The sequence below is a fragment of the Coffea arabica genome, chromosome 2c (genome assembly GCF_036785885.1).
Source record: "Coffea arabica cultivar ET-39 chromosome 2c, Coffea Arabica ET-39 HiFi, whole genome shotgun sequence".
Lineage (NCBI taxonomy): Eukaryota > Viridiplantae > Streptophyta > Magnoliopsida > Gentianales > Rubiaceae > Coffea > Coffea arabica.
This window is the reverse complement of record NC_092312.1, coordinates 27,046,778-27,066,820: the sequence shown is the minus strand read 5'-3', so window position 1 is coordinate 27,066,820 and position 20,043 is coordinate 27,046,778. Positions and strand designations below refer to the sequence as shown.

At 34.2% G+C, this 20,043-nt stretch overlaps 2 protein-coding genes and 1 non-coding gene across 3 annotated transcripts; 1 reads left to right on the top strand and 2 right to left on the bottom strand.

Moving 5' to 3' along the window:
* Window positions 1-3,100: 3,100 nt before the first annotated feature.
* On the top strand, window positions 3,101-3,182 carry TRNAS-GCU (transfer RNA serine (anticodon GCU)). Its single transcript has one exon. It is a non-coding gene; the product is annotated as a tRNA-Ser (tRNA).
* A 2,565-nt stretch (window positions 3,183-5,747) lies between these two features.
* Window positions 5,748-9,044, bottom strand: LOC140035277 (transcription factor MYB83-like). Its single transcript, XM_072075583.1, has 2 exons — window positions 8,684-9,044; window positions 5,748-7,071 (listed from the first exon to the last, which is right to left on the bottom strand). The coding sequence occupies exons 1-2, from the start codon at window positions 8,968-8,970 to the stop codon at window positions 6,354-6,356; spliced, it is 1,005 nt and encodes a 334-aa protein (XP_071931684.1). The 5' UTR covers window positions 8,971-9,044; the 3' UTR covers window positions 5,748-6,353.
* Window positions 9,045-14,170: 5,126 nt separating this feature from the next.
* LOC140035276 (ATP synthase subunit O, mitochondrial-like) lies at window positions 14,171-18,870 on the bottom strand. Its single transcript, XM_072075582.1, has 6 exons — window positions 18,650-18,870; window positions 18,023-18,073; window positions 17,676-17,919; window positions 16,306-16,418; window positions 14,607-14,693; window positions 14,171-14,508 (listed from the first exon to the last, which is right to left on the bottom strand). The coding sequence occupies exons 1-6, from the start codon at window positions 18,752-18,754 to the stop codon at window positions 14,386-14,388; spliced, it is 723 nt and encodes a 240-aa protein (XP_071931683.1). The 5' UTR covers window positions 18,755-18,870; the 3' UTR covers window positions 14,171-14,385.
* Between the last annotated feature and the right edge of the window lie 1,173 nt (window positions 18,871-20,043).

Genomic DNA, 20,043 nt, shown 5'->3' with positions numbered 1-20,043 from the left:
TCGGATTGAGATCTCGTATTACAACATATTTTGACTTCGTTGATCATCAAGTGGCAAAGACATAATGCATGTTTTAGGCGTGCATAGGAAAGAAGATACACTTGATGATTCCCATTACTCAACTATGAATTTTGCTGATATTTCTTGCTTTTGAAGAGATAGAGCGGTGGATTGATATGCAAGATAAAGCATAAGGGGTCATGATTGAAAATAATTTAAGGGGCACTGCTTTTGCTTTTATAGGAAGACATAATGAGTTCAAATTTGGAGTACCAATCTATAGACCTAGATTCCTATTGTTGAACATGTTGAGTACCATGTTTTAGCACCGAACACATTAGGTAAATCTATGTATTAGGGATTTCGGAGAGTAGGATGAATTTTGAATTAAATTCAATATTTCATCTTTTTTTTTTTTTTTGTCAACTAGGAGCCAGGAACGTTCAAAATCTGGAGCACAGCCCAGACAAAGAATGTGCTAATTTTACATGTTGCTGTATTTTTACAGGGCTTGTTTTCCACCAGTTAAATGCTTATGCAGAGGTTGTCTAAAATGTCGCTTGTAAATCATGTAGTATATTTTATAGTCACGTGATGTAAGAAAAGTGATCACGAGTCACGTCTACATGATTTTTTTTTTTATATATAAAACAGAAATCAATATTATTAATAAACGAGTCATATTTATATGATAGTGCAAGAGAGCTTATGTATTATTGCATATATAATATGATTTATAAATGGAATGTTTATAAATTTGCTTAACAGTAAAAGAAAAAAGAAAAAAGAAAAAGGAATTGAATCAAGAATAGTATACTCCACTTCTTTTTCATGCTTTTCTTCATTATTAGGTGAAAACAAACCAAAAAAGGAACAAATGAAGCCAAAATTAAAATTGTATCAATGATTCCCCAAAAATAACTTGCCCTGTGTGTTTTCTCACGTGGGCCAATTGAATGGAAGATTTATTTGGTTCAAAAGGTGGTGTGCATAATGAAATCAATCGTCAATCAAGGTCTCACCTCATTCACTTATTTTGTGGCAGCTTGATAATACGCAATAGATTTAGATACTTTGGAATGTCTTCATAAATTGAGATACGTACCCCATGCTCTATTGAAAACAAATGTATTTACTCCTATAGAAAATTAAAAATTTTTTTAAAAAATATTTGTTAGCAATATAGTTTTTTTTCACTCATAAAAATTTATATATATATATATATATATATGACCAAGGCCCATGCGATGGCTTGATATCCCAAACTGAGGGTGTTAACATTCATCTCTAGAAGTAAATTTTCTTATTTCGTCTATACATTTGAGCACAATAGTCTAACTTTTTTTTTTCTTTATTTAAAAAAAAAGATTTTAATTTACCTCAAGAGGGTGTAATTAGTATTTTCTGGTGGTCTCTGGTTTTTTGCAGTCTATCTTTAAGTTCTTCTTCAATTAAATCAGTCGAAAATCAAGCATTGGAACTTCTACATGATCAGACTGCAACGCGATTGGAGCACTGCATAGTATAGCATCCTCTCTACATGGGTGCATATACATCACTACAGACACTCATATTCTTCAAATTAGAGGGCAAACTTTGGGTAATTTATTTCTATCGATTAATAATTCAAAATTTTGTGAAGAAATCCTCTTGACAATAAAACATTTAACCCCACAAATATCTACGTGGTTTTTCCATTACACCGTACAAATTATATGGCATCATGCATTTTGTCCAAGGTAGACAAGACATGCTCTTTGAATTATTAATCAACGGTTGAGGAATTAAACTTCCTGCTCTAAAAATGAATGTGAATGACAAAATTCACGATTAATAAACCAGATAAATAAAAATGATGAATTGATGATATGTAGAAAATGTCATATGGGGCATGCCATACAGAATTCAAGAGATGCGAAGAAAACCGCCCAATAGTATGGTTGGCAATAGGGCGGGTTTGGGCACTCCCTGCCCCCGTCCTGCCCCGCTATCCCCGTGGATGCCCCGAATTGTCTTGCTACTATTTTTATTTTTCATGTCATTTTTTTTAATATATGTATAACACTAATAATAGATTTACTAATCATTTTTTCAAATTTCACATCAAAAAATTTAACATGAGATAAAGTATAAAAATTATTTTTGACCATGTGATGTGAATCCGCTTCTCTATGTCTGATGTTACATGAATTCTAAATGAATTATCATTATTTTTATAAACAACATGACATAGCAAAAGAAAAAAGGTAAACTAACATAACAAAATTATCATTTTACCACAAAAAATTATAGAAAAATGTTATTTGCATTTCATTGTTTTGGAATTTGCACTCCTACCATTCATTTTATCATATAGTCTAATAAATAAATAAAAATCATATAATTAAAATAATAATGGAAGTGTAATTAACAAAAATGGGAGTACAAATAACATTTTTCAAAATTTTATTATATTATCACAAGAAAATATCATAATATTCATTTCATATTACACACACACACACACACACATATATAACTATATTATATTATGTATTTTATATTATATATATATATTAAATTAAGGCGGATGATGGGATGGGGCCTGCATTTGCCCCCAACCTCATTGAACTTTCGCAGGCACTCGTTCCAATTACCATCCATATCCAATAGCATGTGTCACACTGAACTTAACTACTGAATATCCCTGCAATTAACTATGGAAAAATTGCATTGAATAATATACTATTTCTTATGGGTTGGGCTACCAACTTTTAGATGGTTTTCCCAAATAGTGCTATCAATGTCAACAAATGACAATTCCATAGAAATTTGGTAATGCACTTAAAACCAAAAGTTTCTACTCCTGCAAGTCCCTTCACATACAAATCCATGGAAAAAGTCATCATGACTTGGGCCTGAAATTCAAGAGCCCTTTAACGTGATATTCAGGGCATATTATATGATTCGAACTTCAACTTGATCTACAATAACCATTTGGAAAAGATTCAAAAATTCAGAAACATCTAATTTCTAAAGTAAATACTAATCTCATTCATCATCTGTTCCAACTTGTGGAATATTCCATAAGATAGAAAATAGTTCCCCCCACCTCGAACCAGTCGCGTTGGCCGAGTGGTTAAGGCGTGTGCCTGCTAAGTACATGGGGTTTCCCCGCGAGAGTTCGAATCTCTCAGGCGACGGTTAGTTTTGTTAATTGCATCCTGGACCGCATATACACTTCCCTTCTCCAGGCTTTTCGTTTTCTCTGCATATTTTTACACTTTTTGCCATCAATCTCAATGTCACCATCCAAACATGTGTATATGTATATTTGTATATATTACTAGGAGGGAAATGCCGGCGCATCGCGCGGATGTTTGGTGCTTATGGTTAAAAAAGATTTTATGGTAGTTCAAGCGAATATCAAAAAACTCACGCACATTGAGTAACAAAATGAAGTAACAAAATATCTAATGTATACTGGGAGATGAAGAAGGAAATTATGCATGCTATCTTGCTCAGTTCATATATTTTGAAACAAACACTTGTATATGAGTTTTTTTATTAACAAGACTAAATGAACTTTAAACAGATACCCAAACGATTCAGAGAATGACAAACAAACAAAGTGATTATCTACTTAAAGATGCATCTACATAATATTCTTGTTGATGAAAGTAACCAACTATGGAGGAGGCTTTTTGATCAAAGTAGCCAACATTCTTTTTGATCGAAACCTATTCCAACAAAACCACACCATTTAAATTGTATATAACAACCAACTTTGTAGGGAAACAATAATATCAACATTAAATTGCGCTAACAGAGTATCCAATTTTGGAATGAAAGCATTTAGCTAACAATAAAAATTACGATTTTATAAAGTAAATCATACCTTTAAAAAAAAAGAATGAAACCTCACCTCAAGTTGAACTACCAAGAATAACTTCATTAGAGAACCATATTGAAATCTAAAGTACAATAGCAATACAAATAAGTATTTATCGGAAGATGAAAGGAACGTAACGGAAGAATGTGAAGGGACAAACATTTGAAGAATTGAAGTTGAAACTAATGCTCAATCATAAATTCCTTAATAAATCACATTGTCCTTGCTTTAATTGAAATGAAAATGACGTTTGAAGTTCTTTAAGTTATAATAGCAAAGTAATAGTAATAATTGATTCAAACCAAAATGAATGTCTCTGCAAGGACATTTAAGTAATTACACCAATAAAGAAGCAATTATGGTTGTATCCATTGTAGTAAAGATGACCAAATAATCTCACATTCCCAAATTACCCAAACCTTTGAACAAACCATTACTGCATCTTTTAGAATACAAGGACATTTTAGTAAATACAATAATGCACATGCTATCTAAAGTAGTACCCAATACTATAACTACATTTAAAACCGCCTCACAATCCCAAAATACCCCTACTCTTGCGGTTGAAATTCAAAGCCATTCTTTAATCCAAACTCATTCTTTAGAATACACGGACATTTTAGTAAATACAATAATGCACATGCTATCTAAAGTAGTACCCAATACTATAACTACATTTAAAACCGCCTCACACTCACAATCCCAAAATACCCCTACTCTTGCGGTTGAAATTCAAAGCCATTCTTTAATCCAATCTCATTCTTATATAGTATAAGGATATATATATATAGAGAGAGAGAGAGAGAGAGAGAGAGAGAGAGAGAGAGAGATCTTTCCGCAACATAGCCGTATCTTTTTGGATGCTCAATGTTTAAACTTCGGATTTTGTTCCCTTAAACCAAAAAAGATTCCTTTTTGTAATTAAGCAATAATTTTCAATTTGTATTTCAAGATATAAAAGCAAAATAGTATTTGAATTTAGATCAGTCAACCCATCCAGATTTGAGTCGTCATATTGAACCAAAAAAATAGTAATAATATTTGTGCCATCATACTTGGCTATGCTAAAAATTAAATCAAAGACGATTGTAATAAAAAGAATTCAAAGTATATTGCCTTAAGGGTAAATTCAGTTAAATTATATATATTTTTCTCAAATCCGAAATATTTCAATTACACTCCTCCCTTCTCGTGTACCATCCAATCCATTCGTCCCCAGATTAAATAAGAGGCAACAGTTTTTTGTACGGCATGCATCATTGGATTTTATTTATTTTTTTTAGGGGGTATAGGATGCATTTTCAAGATAATAGGAAATTCCTTAGCTCACAAACTTGTTCATTGCTTCATGCAGTCTTTAAATTGCCTCCTTTGTATGTATCCTTGATTTTATTCTCATCTCCCAATTTTAGAAAACAAAGTAAGAAAAGAACCTTGTGGTACGTTCTTCTTAAAATGGCCAGACAAAAACCATCCTAAGAACCCCTTTAATATTCAGTCATTTTACATCTAACTTCTGGACTATTTGCATTTAGTATTCTTATTTAGTTTTTTTTTAAAAGATCATAATCAACCTCAGGCAATTCTTATAATGTTTCTAGGATTATTAACCACTTCCATTTTTGGTGTCATTTGCATGGGATGACTTGCATGAATAATTAGCCCAATTAATTAGCATGGGATGATTTGCCTTACATTTGAAGATTTAGCAAGTCCAAATTAAAAAGAAAACTAGTACCGAACTTGAACTCTATCATTGTGAAAAATTTCTAAAGTATTTTCAACTAAAATACAACTAAAGCTTCCTTATTGTTCTCTTTTTACATCAAAAGGTTGATGCTCATGAGGAAAAATTAGCAAATCCACAAAAAAAAAAAAAAAAAGGAACTGAGAAGCAACTTGTATTCCATTATTGTGTGAAAGTATTTCCAACTAATTACAACTAAAGCTTTCTATTTTTTTTTCTTTTTACATCAAAAGATTGATCCCATATTCACCTTGTCTTCTAATTGTTCCCCCAAAAGCAACTTCCATCCTCACACATTATTTTCTCTGTGCTGTACATGGGCTAGATACATTTCACCTACTACCCTTTCTTTCTCCTCACACAGTCATATTCACACTTTATCAACACCATATTTTCTTGCTTTGCCAACTCTGATTCTCCCGGAAAATGATTGAGCCTTCCTCTTTAGTTTTTTGCAGAAATTCCAAAGATCTCCTCTACAAATGTACTTCCATGCTAGGAAATTATTTTCTATTGGTCTAAATGGTTATTTTAAAAACAAAGATTAAAGAGATAACGTATAAAGGAAAAAAAAGGGAAACGGGTGATATTGATACAACCAAAAAATAAGAAAACAAAAGGAAAGAAAATTCAAAAGTGTTGCAAGAATTGCAAAAGAAGTATATCGTGGGCCAAAAAAAATATTATCAGGAAAATAGGATTTAAGATTTTGAAAAAGCCAAGGAAAACAAAGAGTTATTCAACTTGAAAATCAAGGTAAGGTAAAGAAGAGACATTAGCCAACAAACCCTCCCAATCCAGTTCACCCATTCTCAAGTTTTCTCCATTCCAATGATTTCCAATTCCCACAAAATCATCTACTACTTTGATGCTTTCATTACCGTTGAAGTGGTGGTTATTATGGACCAGTCTTTTGTCAAGAACACTCTGATCATTTGCAGCATTAATATTATCAAAGGCCCTACCCTCCAATGCAGGAAGAGAAAGGTCACTTTCCAACCCCATCACAAACGGCTCTACCAAACCATAGTCTCCTAAACTTCCGGCACTGCCACCGCCTCCGCCACCAACATGGGCCGCTGACAAATTATATAAGCCAGCAGCTCCAGTGGCCGACGCGGAGCCGTTGATGTCCAGATAAGCAGCGCTATCATGAAGTGGAGGAAAGGGGTTGAAAGGGTTGCCTTGTGTTATACTGAGCATGGCTTGCATGCATGGTGGAGATGATGAAGATGAGTCCACGCAAATGGAGAATACGTCTTGTTCTGCTTGCATGGGCTGCATTAGCCCTCCTAACATGATAGCTCTGGGGTCTGAGGAATCACTGGTGTTAGGTGATGATGTAGAAGTAATGGCATTGTTGTTCTTCAACCTTTTTTTTATTGTGGAATTCCAAAAGTTCTTGATTTCATTGTCTGTCCTCCCTGGTAGACGTGCCGCAATCTGTGACCATCTGATGATTGACATGGGAGTTGAAATTAAGATCTTTGCCATGCTCAAAATCATGCAGCTTTGTGGTGGTATTGTCTCTATTTGTTACTATGTCATATATGTGATCTCCTAAATGCGTGGCCTATTCATACGCAAAATGAATACCTAACTAACAGAAAACTTATGTACTACTCCACTAATGTGCTTCGACAAACTGTACCAATCTGTGAAGCTAATTTTGGGTATATGGCCGACCGAAAAAAAAAAAAGAGGGGGAGACTAGTTAAAATCCCACATACAAAAATATTGAAACTTCTAATACTCCTGTGAAAAGCAAAAATTTCCTTCACCGAAAAAAAAAAAAAAAGAGAGGGAGACTAGTTAAAATCCCACATACAACAATATTGAAACTTCTAATACTCCTGTGAAAAGCAAAAATTTCCTTCAAACTTTCTTCTTTTTTTTTTTAATTAGATTCTTGTTTTAGTTTTCTTTAGCCACAAAAACAAAGAGGAAAAGGAAAGAGTAATACAGTTCATTTGAGTAAATAGCTAGCTTATGTGAAGGATATTCAAAGGAAATACTCAAGTACTTTCCACCTGTCCTTAAATATCGTCTGACCATAGAAGCTCAAGACTAAATAAATTTGCTAACTGCAATATTGTGTGCTTTCGAGATATATGGTAATTTTGTTTTTTAAGGTTGTATGGTAAGTTATTTCTATTAGTAATTTCATATAGTACATTCTCTTGAGATGCTTGGCCGTCTCTTGTCGAAGACTTCATGTGGGAATAACACATGAGAGGAGTGAGAGTATAAAGAAAAGAGAACCCTTGATTGTGTTTATATTGTTTCCAATCCTGATAGTATACTAAAACTTAGCACTTATGGTCCATTAGGCCATTAATTTCTCCCTTTCTGAAACATTTATAAGGTATAATCAGCTTTCTTGTTGATAAGTTTTGAAGTATCTACATTAGTGTACAATCGTTAAACTTACCAACACTTTCAAAAAAAATTTTTAGCTTTTCAAGGCTTTTTAAACCTTAATCTAAAAAATTCATTGATCACATTGCAGTCAGAAAGTCCGCAAATGCATGGAACACCATTGCCTTGCATATTCTGCATGAATTAACAATTCTCATCTTCTACATAAGGAGCAAAGTGCTCTTGGATCAAGATTTTCTATGACTATCAACACACTTTATGTAACAAACAGTTCTAAGCACTTCTGACAAATTTAGCCCTCAGTGTCATTCTTCCTCATGTGTGGAGGTCACAGAATTATAAACATTCAATGAAACTAAAATGACAAATGTAGAGGCTACTATGATAAGCAGCAGCATTTGACGTACCACCAAGTAGTGATTGATCAGAAAATTTTGTGGTGTACATGAGGAAGTGGCTAAGTTTTATTTGCTGATCAAACTTCTATGAGAAAAAGAATTAATGGTGGTTCATTTAAACAACATGAGAAAGGACAAAATTGCCAATAGTATGAGTTAGGATTCAAGATTAACAAAGTTACATTTAACTTGTTTAAAAGTCAATAATTTGATACAATACTACAATTAGGGGCAGCAATCTATCGGGCAGAACTAAACACACACACAGAGAAAAAGATAGATTGAAACCTGTTTCCAAGAATGGAATGCAAATGAACAATGAGTTCTTCTTCTTGAGGTGAAAATGCACCTCGTTTGAGGTCTGGTCTCAAGTAATTGATCCACCGAAGCCGACAACTCTTGCCACACCTCTGGAGACCTGCATTTCTTGCAATGTCACTCCAGCATCCTTGGCCGTTTGTTAACATATAATTCATGAGCTTCTCATCCTCTTCTGGTGACCACAACCCTTTTCTAAGTTTGATTTTGTTATTATTCCCTTTGTCCTTCCCCATTATTGGATCTGGCTTTCTCATTCCACAGAGCTCCTTTTTTTCGCTAAACTCCAAAACAATGCAAAACAAAAGTTAGTATATTTTTCTTCTTCCAACTTGCTTGACGGAGATGGGAGGAAGTTATATAGCTAACATGATGAGAAAGATACAGAAAGAACAAGAGAGAGAGGTAGAGATGAAGATGATTATGTGAAGTGGAAGCAAAATATGCTCATTTCTCATACACATTTGATGATTGCCTTGTGAGTGAAGAAAAATGAAACGAAAAAGACTTGGATAGAGTCAAAGACAAGAAGACCAACTGTCCCTTTCTATTCTGCTAAGGTCCCCCTCCAATCCGTTTTCCACTCCACCTATGAGTTAACTAAGTGTATAGTATGTTTACCAACAATACTTCTTTAATTATCCTTCTTTTGCTGTTTCAAGTTCTTTTTGTTTCAAAAGTAAGTATGTACAATTATTAGGTTCTATATTAGAACTCTACTTTTTTCGTAATAATATCAACTGAATCCGAGCTCTCTTATTGAAATATTTATTTCGAAGGCAATTCTGAGCATTTGGCCCCTCTGCGATCTTTAGCACAAAATTTTATGTCTAGGCATCGATCTTTTGCCATCGAGGCATGTTCATGACATTTATCTAGTGTAAAGTAACAATTCAGAAGTACAATAACTGATAAAAATATGACTTAAACGTTTGAGCGGATTATTTGTAACATTTTATTAGAATAATACCGGAGCGCTTTTTGTAAAATGATATATGTAAAGCAAAGACGTGATAAAAAAAAATATTTTGATTAGAAAAATGTGTTCCTAATACACAAGAAGCTTTATTAACGAAAATTCACTACTCAAATGAATCCGCTAGCTGTATTTTCCCACCACTTACTTACAAAACGGAAAGCTTAGGTTCCATCTTTTTTGATCTATACGTGTCCTTCCATGTTTCCATTTATTTTCTAGGTAGCTATTTATTTTGGTAATGGAGAATTAATTGGTACAAAAAAAAAATTAAAGTTTGAGTACATATTCAACCCCCCCTATCAATTATCCTGCCATCTTTTTTGACAAATTTCAATCACAAATGGTAAATGTGTGTGTTGCATAATGGGATGCCTGCTAAGTGTATAATCTCATTTCCCTCATGTCTTAACACACGTTCATAATTTAAGCAAACCCCACAACTATCACTGTCATCATCACCATTACCACTTCATGAAGACTTCTTCCCTCTCCTTTTACACACTTGTGTCTCAAGTGTAGATTCTGGCAAGAGAGGGAAAGAAAGCTATAGTACAAGAAGTACTTCTATTGCAAAATACTACTACTACTAGAACTAGGGTTTTTTTTTTTTTTTTTTTGTAAAAGTACAAATAGCATGGCCACGCGTGGGCAACATCTAGACTATAAATGTCTTTGTTTATTACATGAAGAATGAAAGAAACATTCAAGGCATGTCTCTCTCTCTCGTTAGAGATTACACAATTCTTAAGCAAAACACCTGTCGACAGATGGATATTTTATCAGTGTTTTCAGCAAGAATTTAATTCATATATTGAATAGCTGTTAAATATTGACCCCTTTTGGCACCAACTCTAATCCTTCAAAAAGAAGACATCATAACGAACTTATGAGTTCTGATGAAGGAATACAAATGTGTTTCCTTATGTGTAATCATGACTTTACGTTAGAATTAACAGTAGTTACAAATGTGTTCAGTGCATGAATAGATTGAGAATAATATAACAAGAGACAAACGAAAGCAAATTTTTTTTTTGTTTAAAAAAAAAACAGAAATAAACATAAAATGGCAGACAAAGACTTGAGAATGACAATTTCAATGGTGTTTTTATATTCAAGATTGAAGGGCTTAAATGATGGTTGCAGCCAACAACTATTCGGCAAATTCATGTGATGTATTGAAATTTAAAAAAAAAAAAAAAAGAGGTGATGCATTCAAATTAGAGTTGACAATTCATCCTTCTAGCTATTTGATTATTGTATCCCTCGGTCCTAATTGTGATTCACGTTTGCATTTGAAAAACAAGAAATATCCCAAGTGTGTAGTTATTTAACTGATGATGTTTAATTTATCAATACTCGATCTAATTCCAAGAACTACCGTTGGATATTTTAATTATTCACAAGTGACATTTTCTTTCCTGCTTATAATTTCTGATTTTTTTTGGGTTGCAGTTAAATTGTTTTACTTGCAATTTACGAATATCTACTCAGCTTGGATAGTGACAGGACATTTTTGCTACGCTGCATATATCTCACAAATCACAAACATCACGGTCCTTTCTCCGGCCGTTAAGGCTGATCTTCTTTTTCTGAATTTCCATTCCTTACCTAATCCTCCATCGGAAAATGCAGATTTGCATTGCCATGGAAGGGATAACACGTCAGGATTTCTCTTTCATGGTGTTGAACAAATGATATTTACCTCACTGTCAATCTAGTCAATTCTTGAAAAAAATCTTCATGGAATCGGAAATAGCGATTGACGATCGATCCATCATGCTGATAGAAATCGGCACTCGCCTGTATACAGATTCTAGAATGAGGGTTGAAATGGTTGTTGGAACAATTTTACGCAAATAGATTTAATTTTGCATAATACATGTAAAAAAAAAACACATGCAACTAAAACGTGCAATTGAAACTAACCATTATCGAGCCATGTTGGAAACCATGGGCGTTCAGCTAATAAAAGCTGCAATATTTCAAAATCAATTGACGTTTTGATTTGGACAACCAACCTCCTTAATATTCTCCAGCCGTCCGAGCGGCCCCGATATTCCATCACCTTTGAAATGCAGCGAGTGCACTTATTTATACATTGACTTCCTCCTCCGTCTTATTGTTAATATCATATTTTCTCATTTTTCTAGGTGTCTTGAATAAGAGTTACCATCAAAACGGGGACTCGAGCAAGACCTAGTATATATTTGGCATTTGATTTTGTGTAGGAAGTGGTAAAAGGGAACGAAGGAGAAAGAGACACATGTTCAAGAGATAATTACGTTTTGATTCCAAACAAGTAGATTTATTAGGTCAAATAAACGAGTGGATGTTCATGTCAACCCCGCCATTATATGAAAAGTGGTAAAAGAGGGGGGAGAATATACATTCGGCACATCATTAGTTAGATTATGCCTTTCTAATTTCTATCCCAAAAGAGAGGAAATTACATAATGCCACTTCCCAAAAATAGACAAAAAGCAATGCGTTGGATTATGCCCTGGACAATGAGTGGCATTTACAATTTGATAAATGGGAAATGCCATGAACATAATTATGCTTAGAAGTCTCGTGCAACCCAATGATTGCAAATACAAACAGATAGATATCGTATATTTTGGATTTTTTTTTTTTTTGGGTAAGAACTGAAAATGAATAGGAGGATGTATACAATTTTCTCCCATCAGAACCCTTCAAAAAAAGTATTGGGGAGGTTACAGCAGAGCTTGTTTCCAAGTTAATTATCAATCTCTCAATCACTCTAAAGAGATAATAACTTTCTTGCTTTGATTTAAGGAAAACTCTAAGCGCTACAAAAGGGGGAAGACGGGAAAAGAGAAAGGGGTGGGGCTCAAGAGTCAAATCAAGAAACTCACGAACACCTCCTGGCTAATGGATTCTGAGGACCAAAATTATTTATTGGCACTTGATGTTAAAGTTGAAGCAAACAGAGAGCTTTTTTTTCTCGTATCATGATGAAGAGTAAAATTATCACTACATGTTTTCTACTTGGAAGAAATTGAGTGGAAAAGGCCATGTCACTAGTAAAGTAGGCTTCATCACTTGGAAAGCAACTACAAGAGTTAATTACTTTTTAAAGAAGCGAGATTAAGTGAATTTGATGATCTTGATGTACAACTCTCAACAAAAAAAAGAAAAGCAAATAGTTATTGGTGATATATCTAAGAGTATACACAGTGAATTCTTGGAAAAACGCACGTCCTCAACCAATAATGTGGATGATAGTTAAAGAATATTGCTTTTCATGGGTCCAAATCGAGGGAAATGTCAAGGTATTTGATGACTTTCCGGTATTTGACATTAAGCCCTGTTATAAATCTGGTGAAAACTTTGTTTGTGTTTGAACAAGTGCAAAGGGAAATCTGGTTCAAAAAGATTCAGAGGCAATCGGGCTCGGTTTAAAGTAAAAATTAATATATAGACCCTCAAATTTCTTAAAATTAGACAAACATAGCCCTTACCAATTACTAAATAGTACTGACAAAAGCACCTTATTTTATTCGACAAATTATAAAAAGAAAAGGGCCGAAAATTTCGAATTAAAATTATAAAAAATGCAAAACACTTCATCCTCAAACAATTAGCAACTTTGGTTTAGTAAATTTTATGAGCATTTCTTAAACAGAATAATAATAATAATAATAATGAGCCCATTCCTTTTCAGGTACCCCACCAGACGAGTTGTGTTGTGCTTGCTGCCATCAGGGCAGCTTAATTCTCAACGAAAACATTGCATGTCAGACGTCGATCATGATATAATTCCATTTCTTGCTTCTTCTCACTTCCGATAGAGATGCAAAGAACAAATAAGATGTTCTTGTACGAATGAGATAATTTGAATAGACTGGATCCAGATTCATCATCGTGTGTTATTGATAACTTTGAATTTGGATCACTGGGACTCAATTTTGGACACAAATTTCAACAAGAGATAAAAACTGTTATTTTCTTGCATGCTATTCTATGCTAATATTTACATTTTGTTATACGAGAGTTTGCATTGCATGGTGAAATAGCCATTAGTGTCTATCTACTGCAGAACCACCAAATCCAGTAAATTTCCATGAAAGAAACACTGGCCCCTTCTGTACTAAGGACCAAGTAGTACTAGCAACAATAAGGCCATAACAAGCTGCTTCATGTGGTTGATTTCGATCCTAGGGTGGAAGGCCATGACTATGGATGGCATGGGCCATGATCTACATACAGGCTTAGTGCCAACTTCACTCCCAATGTAATAAAAGGAGCAGCGCTGGCCATTCATTTCAAGAAACAGAGCTTGCCACCACAATTTGTCCAACATAGATGGTACCATCTGGCTACCCCCAATGAAAAGCAAGCTACTAATAGCATGATAAAACCTCATCAACTGTCTCATACAGCAAAACGTTCAGAAAGCCAAACAAGAAGTAGAAAGAATGCAACAAATCCTTTTAAAAGAGAACAATCATACACAGTTGGACCTGCTAACCTGCAATTTATAATCTCAAAAAGCGGTGCATACAAAATATTCCGCGTATATGGTACCATTTATTTGCAATCAGGCACTTCCGAAACAAAGAAAATACATCGGCCAAAGCAAGAGGATGAGGTATTTGAAATTTTCTTCAAGTCAATTAAGGAAATAGCAGAGAAATGAGGAGTTTAAGGGCCCTGAGAAGTTGCAGCAGCTTCAGATCCTGTCGATGGGAGTACGCAGGAATCTCTCCATCTGACGAGCCCTTGTCTTTATAGACATGTCAAAAACCTTTTGACTAAATTCCACCACAAGGCCACCAAGAATGCTGGGATCAATCTGGCATGGACCACAAAATATTCAAAATATTACCCAAGGAAAGAACAGGAGGAGTCATCAGTTCCACAATATCGGAAAGTTTGGAAAGACAAACTTGCCTTCTGTTCAAGCTTCACCTTCTTCCCCTGTCCAATAACATCCTGAAGTGTTTCTTTCAGTTCTTTCTCCTCTTCTGGTGGAAGGGGCTGGCACAAGACAAGAGCTTATAAACATGAACAGCAATATCAAATGGTCTTTTACTAATTTCTGGACCAATTGACCATAGTGAAGAACAGACAACATCAAACAGGATATCCATTTGCTCTTTTTAGCTTTCTTTTTATCGAACGGGTAAGGTTATTATGGCAGCTTGATCAAAGAACCCAAGCAGAAATTGACATAATTTGACAGCGAAAATTTCAAACTAAATGGAGTCGCAGAATAAGAATAACTAATAATTCAGAATCCTTATAAGAATTGAAGACAGAAAATTTCTAGCTGGCTTTAGCTCATCAAGAGTAAAGTTTGGCAGGACACTAGAAACATACAGAAATTGAAAGACAAATTCATATTTTTGTGAGAAAAATTCATGTTGGCTCGTGAATTATCAGTATGATCTCAAGTTTCATAAGGTAAAATTGGTAGAATTATGCTGGACAATTCCTTGTGTAATGAAGAAATACCAGCAATTGCACCTTAAAAGCTGCATACAACTTTATTCTGCAGAAATCTACTCATTTATCCAAATGCAAAAAACAAAATTAGATATTAACTATATCAGTTATCTAGAGATATCAAAAATGATTGCAAAACACCAACGATAAGTAGCATCTATCTCTTGTTAGCAGCAAGCACTCAATGCATGCCGTATTTGCGGCACCAACATTAGGGAAACAAGATATTTGAAGAACATTAGTACATAAGCACCAACTTGGCTTCTTCAAGACATAAGTGGGAAAGAAGAATTTCAGAAGGGTAAACTTCAATAGATAATATACAGAAACCAATTGCTATCCCAAGTATGCAACAACTTTCTGGATATCCTTACGGCGATGCACTCTGGTCAATGCAACCCACATAATGCAACTCAAATGCTGAATAGCCTTTTAGAGTGTTCCAATGCAACTCTCACTGTTCTATAGCATACATTAATCTCTTAAACAAATCATAAAAAGCCGAAGTACAATGATCTTCCTTCAATAAAATAGAAATGCTACAAGGAAAAAAAAAACTTAAACTTATTGCTCAATATGTTCCCTGTTATGGCCCCAACTTCACTAAGAAAAATATTCTACTTTTCAAAGTCACAAAGCACTTCATCATGTCTAGAAAATTAAGACATTTAAAACTTTAGCAATCATAGGTTCCATTCAATATGAACCACCGATGCAAATAGCCTTCAAAACTATGGTAAAATCAGGAAAAAACTGTAGTAGTTTCATCACCAGGAGTACTATATTTATTAGACAGTTGACAACAATATTCCGGCAGAAAGGCAAAATGTTCTCGGACCACATTTAGATATTCTATAATCTAAACCTCCAAGGAAGGCAATGCCTTGTAAGTTTGAAACCCCATTTCAGGAAAATACTTGCGATTACAAATCCCAAAAGGAAGCAAAACTAAAAACATAAAAGAAAGGGTTAAAAATGCAAAAACATACATATTAGCCTGAGAATTTTCATTAACTAGTGGTCAGTACATAAGTACTTTGGTTTGAAAAGGAAACCACATCCTTCTTATACAGATACCACAAATATGCATATGCCAGATTATATGTTTGTTATATGAATTAGACTCCCATGACAAAGAACTTACAATGACTGATGTTACAATGGCTTTGACTTCTCCCCTATGAGCCATGGTCACCTCTGTAAACCTCTTTGCTATGTTTTCTAGTTGTTGCAGCCTCCCATTTTCAGCTAAAACAACTGTTATAAATGAAACCAAGGATAAGTACAAGATCAACAGCTTTATACCAATTGCAGGAATCAGTTTAGGCACAAATCAAGCATCCAGCTGCAAAAATAGAAAATTTTTGAACTGAAAATAAATATTTAGTTATTTAACAGGCTTGTAATCTACCAATTATGGTAGTATTCAAGCACAAATTTTCCACTGCATAGGTAGTTGACATAAAATTGAAGTCTTTCAGCACGAAATTGCTGTAGGCTCTTTCAGAAAGCAAGAATCACGATAGACCCTTTTGATGAATTAAAGGTATAATTCAAACATCAGAAAAATAGTAAATCAAGGAGAGAAACATGAGCAGACAAGTTTTTTTTCCAGAGGAACACTTCTATTCTTCTAAACCATTAAATTGAGTTTTATAACACAAACACCTAAAGTTACATAACTAGTTCAATCAACATATAAGTATCAGGAAGAACACAAGAAGATAGGTGGGTTCATCCAAGAAAATATATGATGGTGATCTCATAAATGGGAGAAAAAAGCACAACCAAGCATGTAAATTCCATATGATGAAAAGCAAGGAGATAAAGCAGTGTCTATTCTATCAGAGATGAATACTAGCATCAGTACAATAAGATATCAAAGTCAAAACAGATCTTCTAAAAAGCAGAGAAAGGCTCAACTAATGATGTCAAGTGACATTCATCAACATGGTCCAGCAGTAAGTTCAAAACTCCGAAAATTTCCCTAATCCAAAAATTCAAGCACTATTCAACCTACAAATTCTCACCAAGAAACTATGCATCAAGGCTCCTGCTTCTAAGCAAGCAGAGACTCAGGAACATCAACAAGGGCCATGAATTTGGGAAAGGAAGACCAAGAGGAAACAGTGAAGTTAATAAAGAAGGCCAGAGACGGTTCAAATACCTCATTTGGCTGGTGAGGAAATAGGAATGGTAAAGAAAGTGCCATTAGCAGCCTCCACAGGCCTGCCTTTTGTTGTTAATTGGAAAAAGAGGAAAGACATGAATAATCCAAGTTGTTCTAACAGTTGCATGAAAAAGCCAATGCAAATTTGAACAAGATAAATAGTGAATTGACCAAATCTTAGAGAAGACAACATAAATTCTTCCCCAGAACACTCTAATTCATTTACTCTCCTGATCTTGACTGCTTCCTTTCCTTTACCAGCCACACACACACACACACACACACACACACAAAGAAAAAAACCCACAGCATTTTCAGATTGAGTTACAGGCCGTGCATCTTACATAAGAAGTTCTTGGTAACATCAGAAAATTTTGCTTCCTCACAAATAACATGTATAGCCCTTGTTCTTTTGTCCGCTGGTACTGACAAATCCTTCATAAACTGAGAAAATGTCGGACTCTTCGTTGTTGCCTCAATAAGGTCAGAAATCTCAGATTCAACTTTATCCAAGGCATTTGCTTTCACAGCTGCAATGTACAAAGCTGAGGCATAATTTCCAGAAAGCCCAAACATCGTCACAGGTACCTAACAGATCATTGACAGAGCAACAAGCCATTAAGACGAAACTAAATCAAGATGTCGAAGAACCAAAAAAAATTACCAGCCTAGTGCAATAAAATTTGCTTACCTTCACTTTCTGCTCCTTTGGAGCAGCGGCAGCCGCGTAACTCCTCGAGTGCTGCAAGAACAAAGACAATGGTTGGGTAAGAAGAATCCCACATCCACATGTCACAAACATCTCACTTCTGAAATCAACTCAAAAATACCCTCCAATAGATTCTAAAATCAGAATGATACGATCAAACATTACTTTCTTACTTATTTCATTCTTTTCTAGTATTTGGGACTCAGCAGGCAGATCAACAAATATTGCATAAGCAATCTACGACTCTACATCAAGAGAAACAGAAAATGACTTTGCCACAAAAAATTAAATATTTGCTTTTTTTAAAAAAAAAAAAAAGAAAAAGGAAAACTACCAGTGGCAACAGTTCAATTTCTACGATTAAAGAAATTAAATTTAAAAAAAAAACTTAAACAAACCTAGGGTTTTGTTTTCTTGACTAAATCTCGCATAGAAGCCAACTCTCAAATCTATTAAATTTGCAGCATTTCTTCATCATCTAAGATACAAAAAGTACAACTAATAACGAAATAGTTTTACAAGAATAGGATACATGAAAACAAAATCACAACAATAAAAAATAAGTGATGCATAGAAAACAAAATGTGTGTAGAACAAAGGACTTGGTACCTGGGGACTGATGAAAGAACTAGATCTCCGGGCAGCGGAGGAGGCGGAGGCGGGAGAAGAAAGGGTACGGAGGAGAGAGGTAAATCGCAATCGTCCAGCCGCCATATTTTTTTGTTCGCCGGTTACCGGAAGCCTCGAGCGGGGAAGTAAATGACGAAATTTGTTTTCAGTTGAGAATGTTTCGGGTTGGGGTTTTCACTATTCAGCTTGTGGAAATGGGGAGTGTAGTCTGTAACCTGTGGAGGGATGGAATTAGAGTACTACTGCTTTTGGTTGAGACACGTGTCCGCTAAAGAACCCTTGTTGCTCTTGTATTTTGGGAATTTGGGTTTTGTTTTCTTTTTCTTTTAGTAAGGTACACACTCTCTCTCTCTCTTTTTTTTTTACACTTTTAGTATAAGTAGAAGAATTCAAATTCGAGATTTATCATTTATACTCGCTCTCTACGAATCACCTACCCATGTATATAATTATGTTCATAATAAAAAAATTTTAAATTTTACACAAAATATGAGGAGAATTTAATGGAATAAAAATATATATATATATATATAAGTCTAAGCTATTCAATAATTACTTATGATTATAATTGTTAGTTACTAACATAAGTCACGATCTTTCAAATATTATAATAAAAAAAATAAAATGGGAGAGATAAGTGTGCGTGCATGCGTAGACATATATATAGTGGAAATTAACCATAATTCGTGGACGATTATAAGTTGTAGTGTAAATTATTTAAAGCTAACTTGTTTGTTTCTTATTTTAATTAAAAACTGCAATTTTTCTTTGGTCTTATTAAGCCAAAAAAAACTTGCATTAATTAGCAATAAAAATATGTCATGGAATGAGGAAAATTTGAAGAATAAGTTTTTTGTTAGGGCAACCACATATCATCATTTTATTATCATCTTTTTTATTATGCCACATTATCACTCCCTATTTCATTACACTATCTCTCGCTATACATTACATTCTACTCTATAGAGTATAATAGTATCAACCTATAATCAAATTTCATATTTATTTTAGTTATTCACAATACATATATCAAAAAATTTAAAAATTTTAAATTTATCAAAAGAGACTCACAACTAATCTATTATATATGTAATAGCCATGATGCGTAGACGAGGATAGCTTTATATAATATTGTGTATACCCAAAACAAAAATTCACTAACTGCTGCACTGTTTTGTACTACTTCTTTAGATCTTGGTGAATCATCCATAATCGAGTTACGAATCTGGTCATGTAACAAGTGAAAAGTTTCAGATCCAAGTTGAGCAATTCTTTTGTCTCGCAACCATTAAGCGTAGTGTAGTTGAGAATAGGGATTAAACCCCATTGCTCAATTTTCCAATCCACAAAAATGTGTGCTAAACGAAGAACAT

Bases quoted from the DNA above. Each gene is read 5' to 3' on its own strand.
- LOC140035276 (XM_072075582.1), bottom strand. From the start codon at position 18,754: ATGGCGGCTGGACGATTGCGATTTACCTCTCTCCTCCGTACCCTTTCT. The intron at 18,074-18,649 runs GTACCAAGTCCT...TTGTTCTTGCAG, and splicing joins GTTCTTTCATCAGTCCCCAG to CACTCGAGGAGTTACGCGGC. The intron at 16,419-17,675 runs GTAAGATGCACG...CATTTATAACAG, and splicing joins TGTTACCAAGAACTTCTTAT to TTGTTTTAGCTGAAAATGGG.
- LOC140035277 (XM_072075583.1), bottom strand. From the start codon at position 8,970: ATGAGAAAGCCAGATCCAATAATGGGGAAGGACAAAGGGAATAATAAC. The intron at 7,072-8,683 runs GTTTCAATCTAT...GTCAATCATCAG, and splicing joins CATTCCATTCTTGGAAACAG to ATGGTCACAGATTGCGGCAC.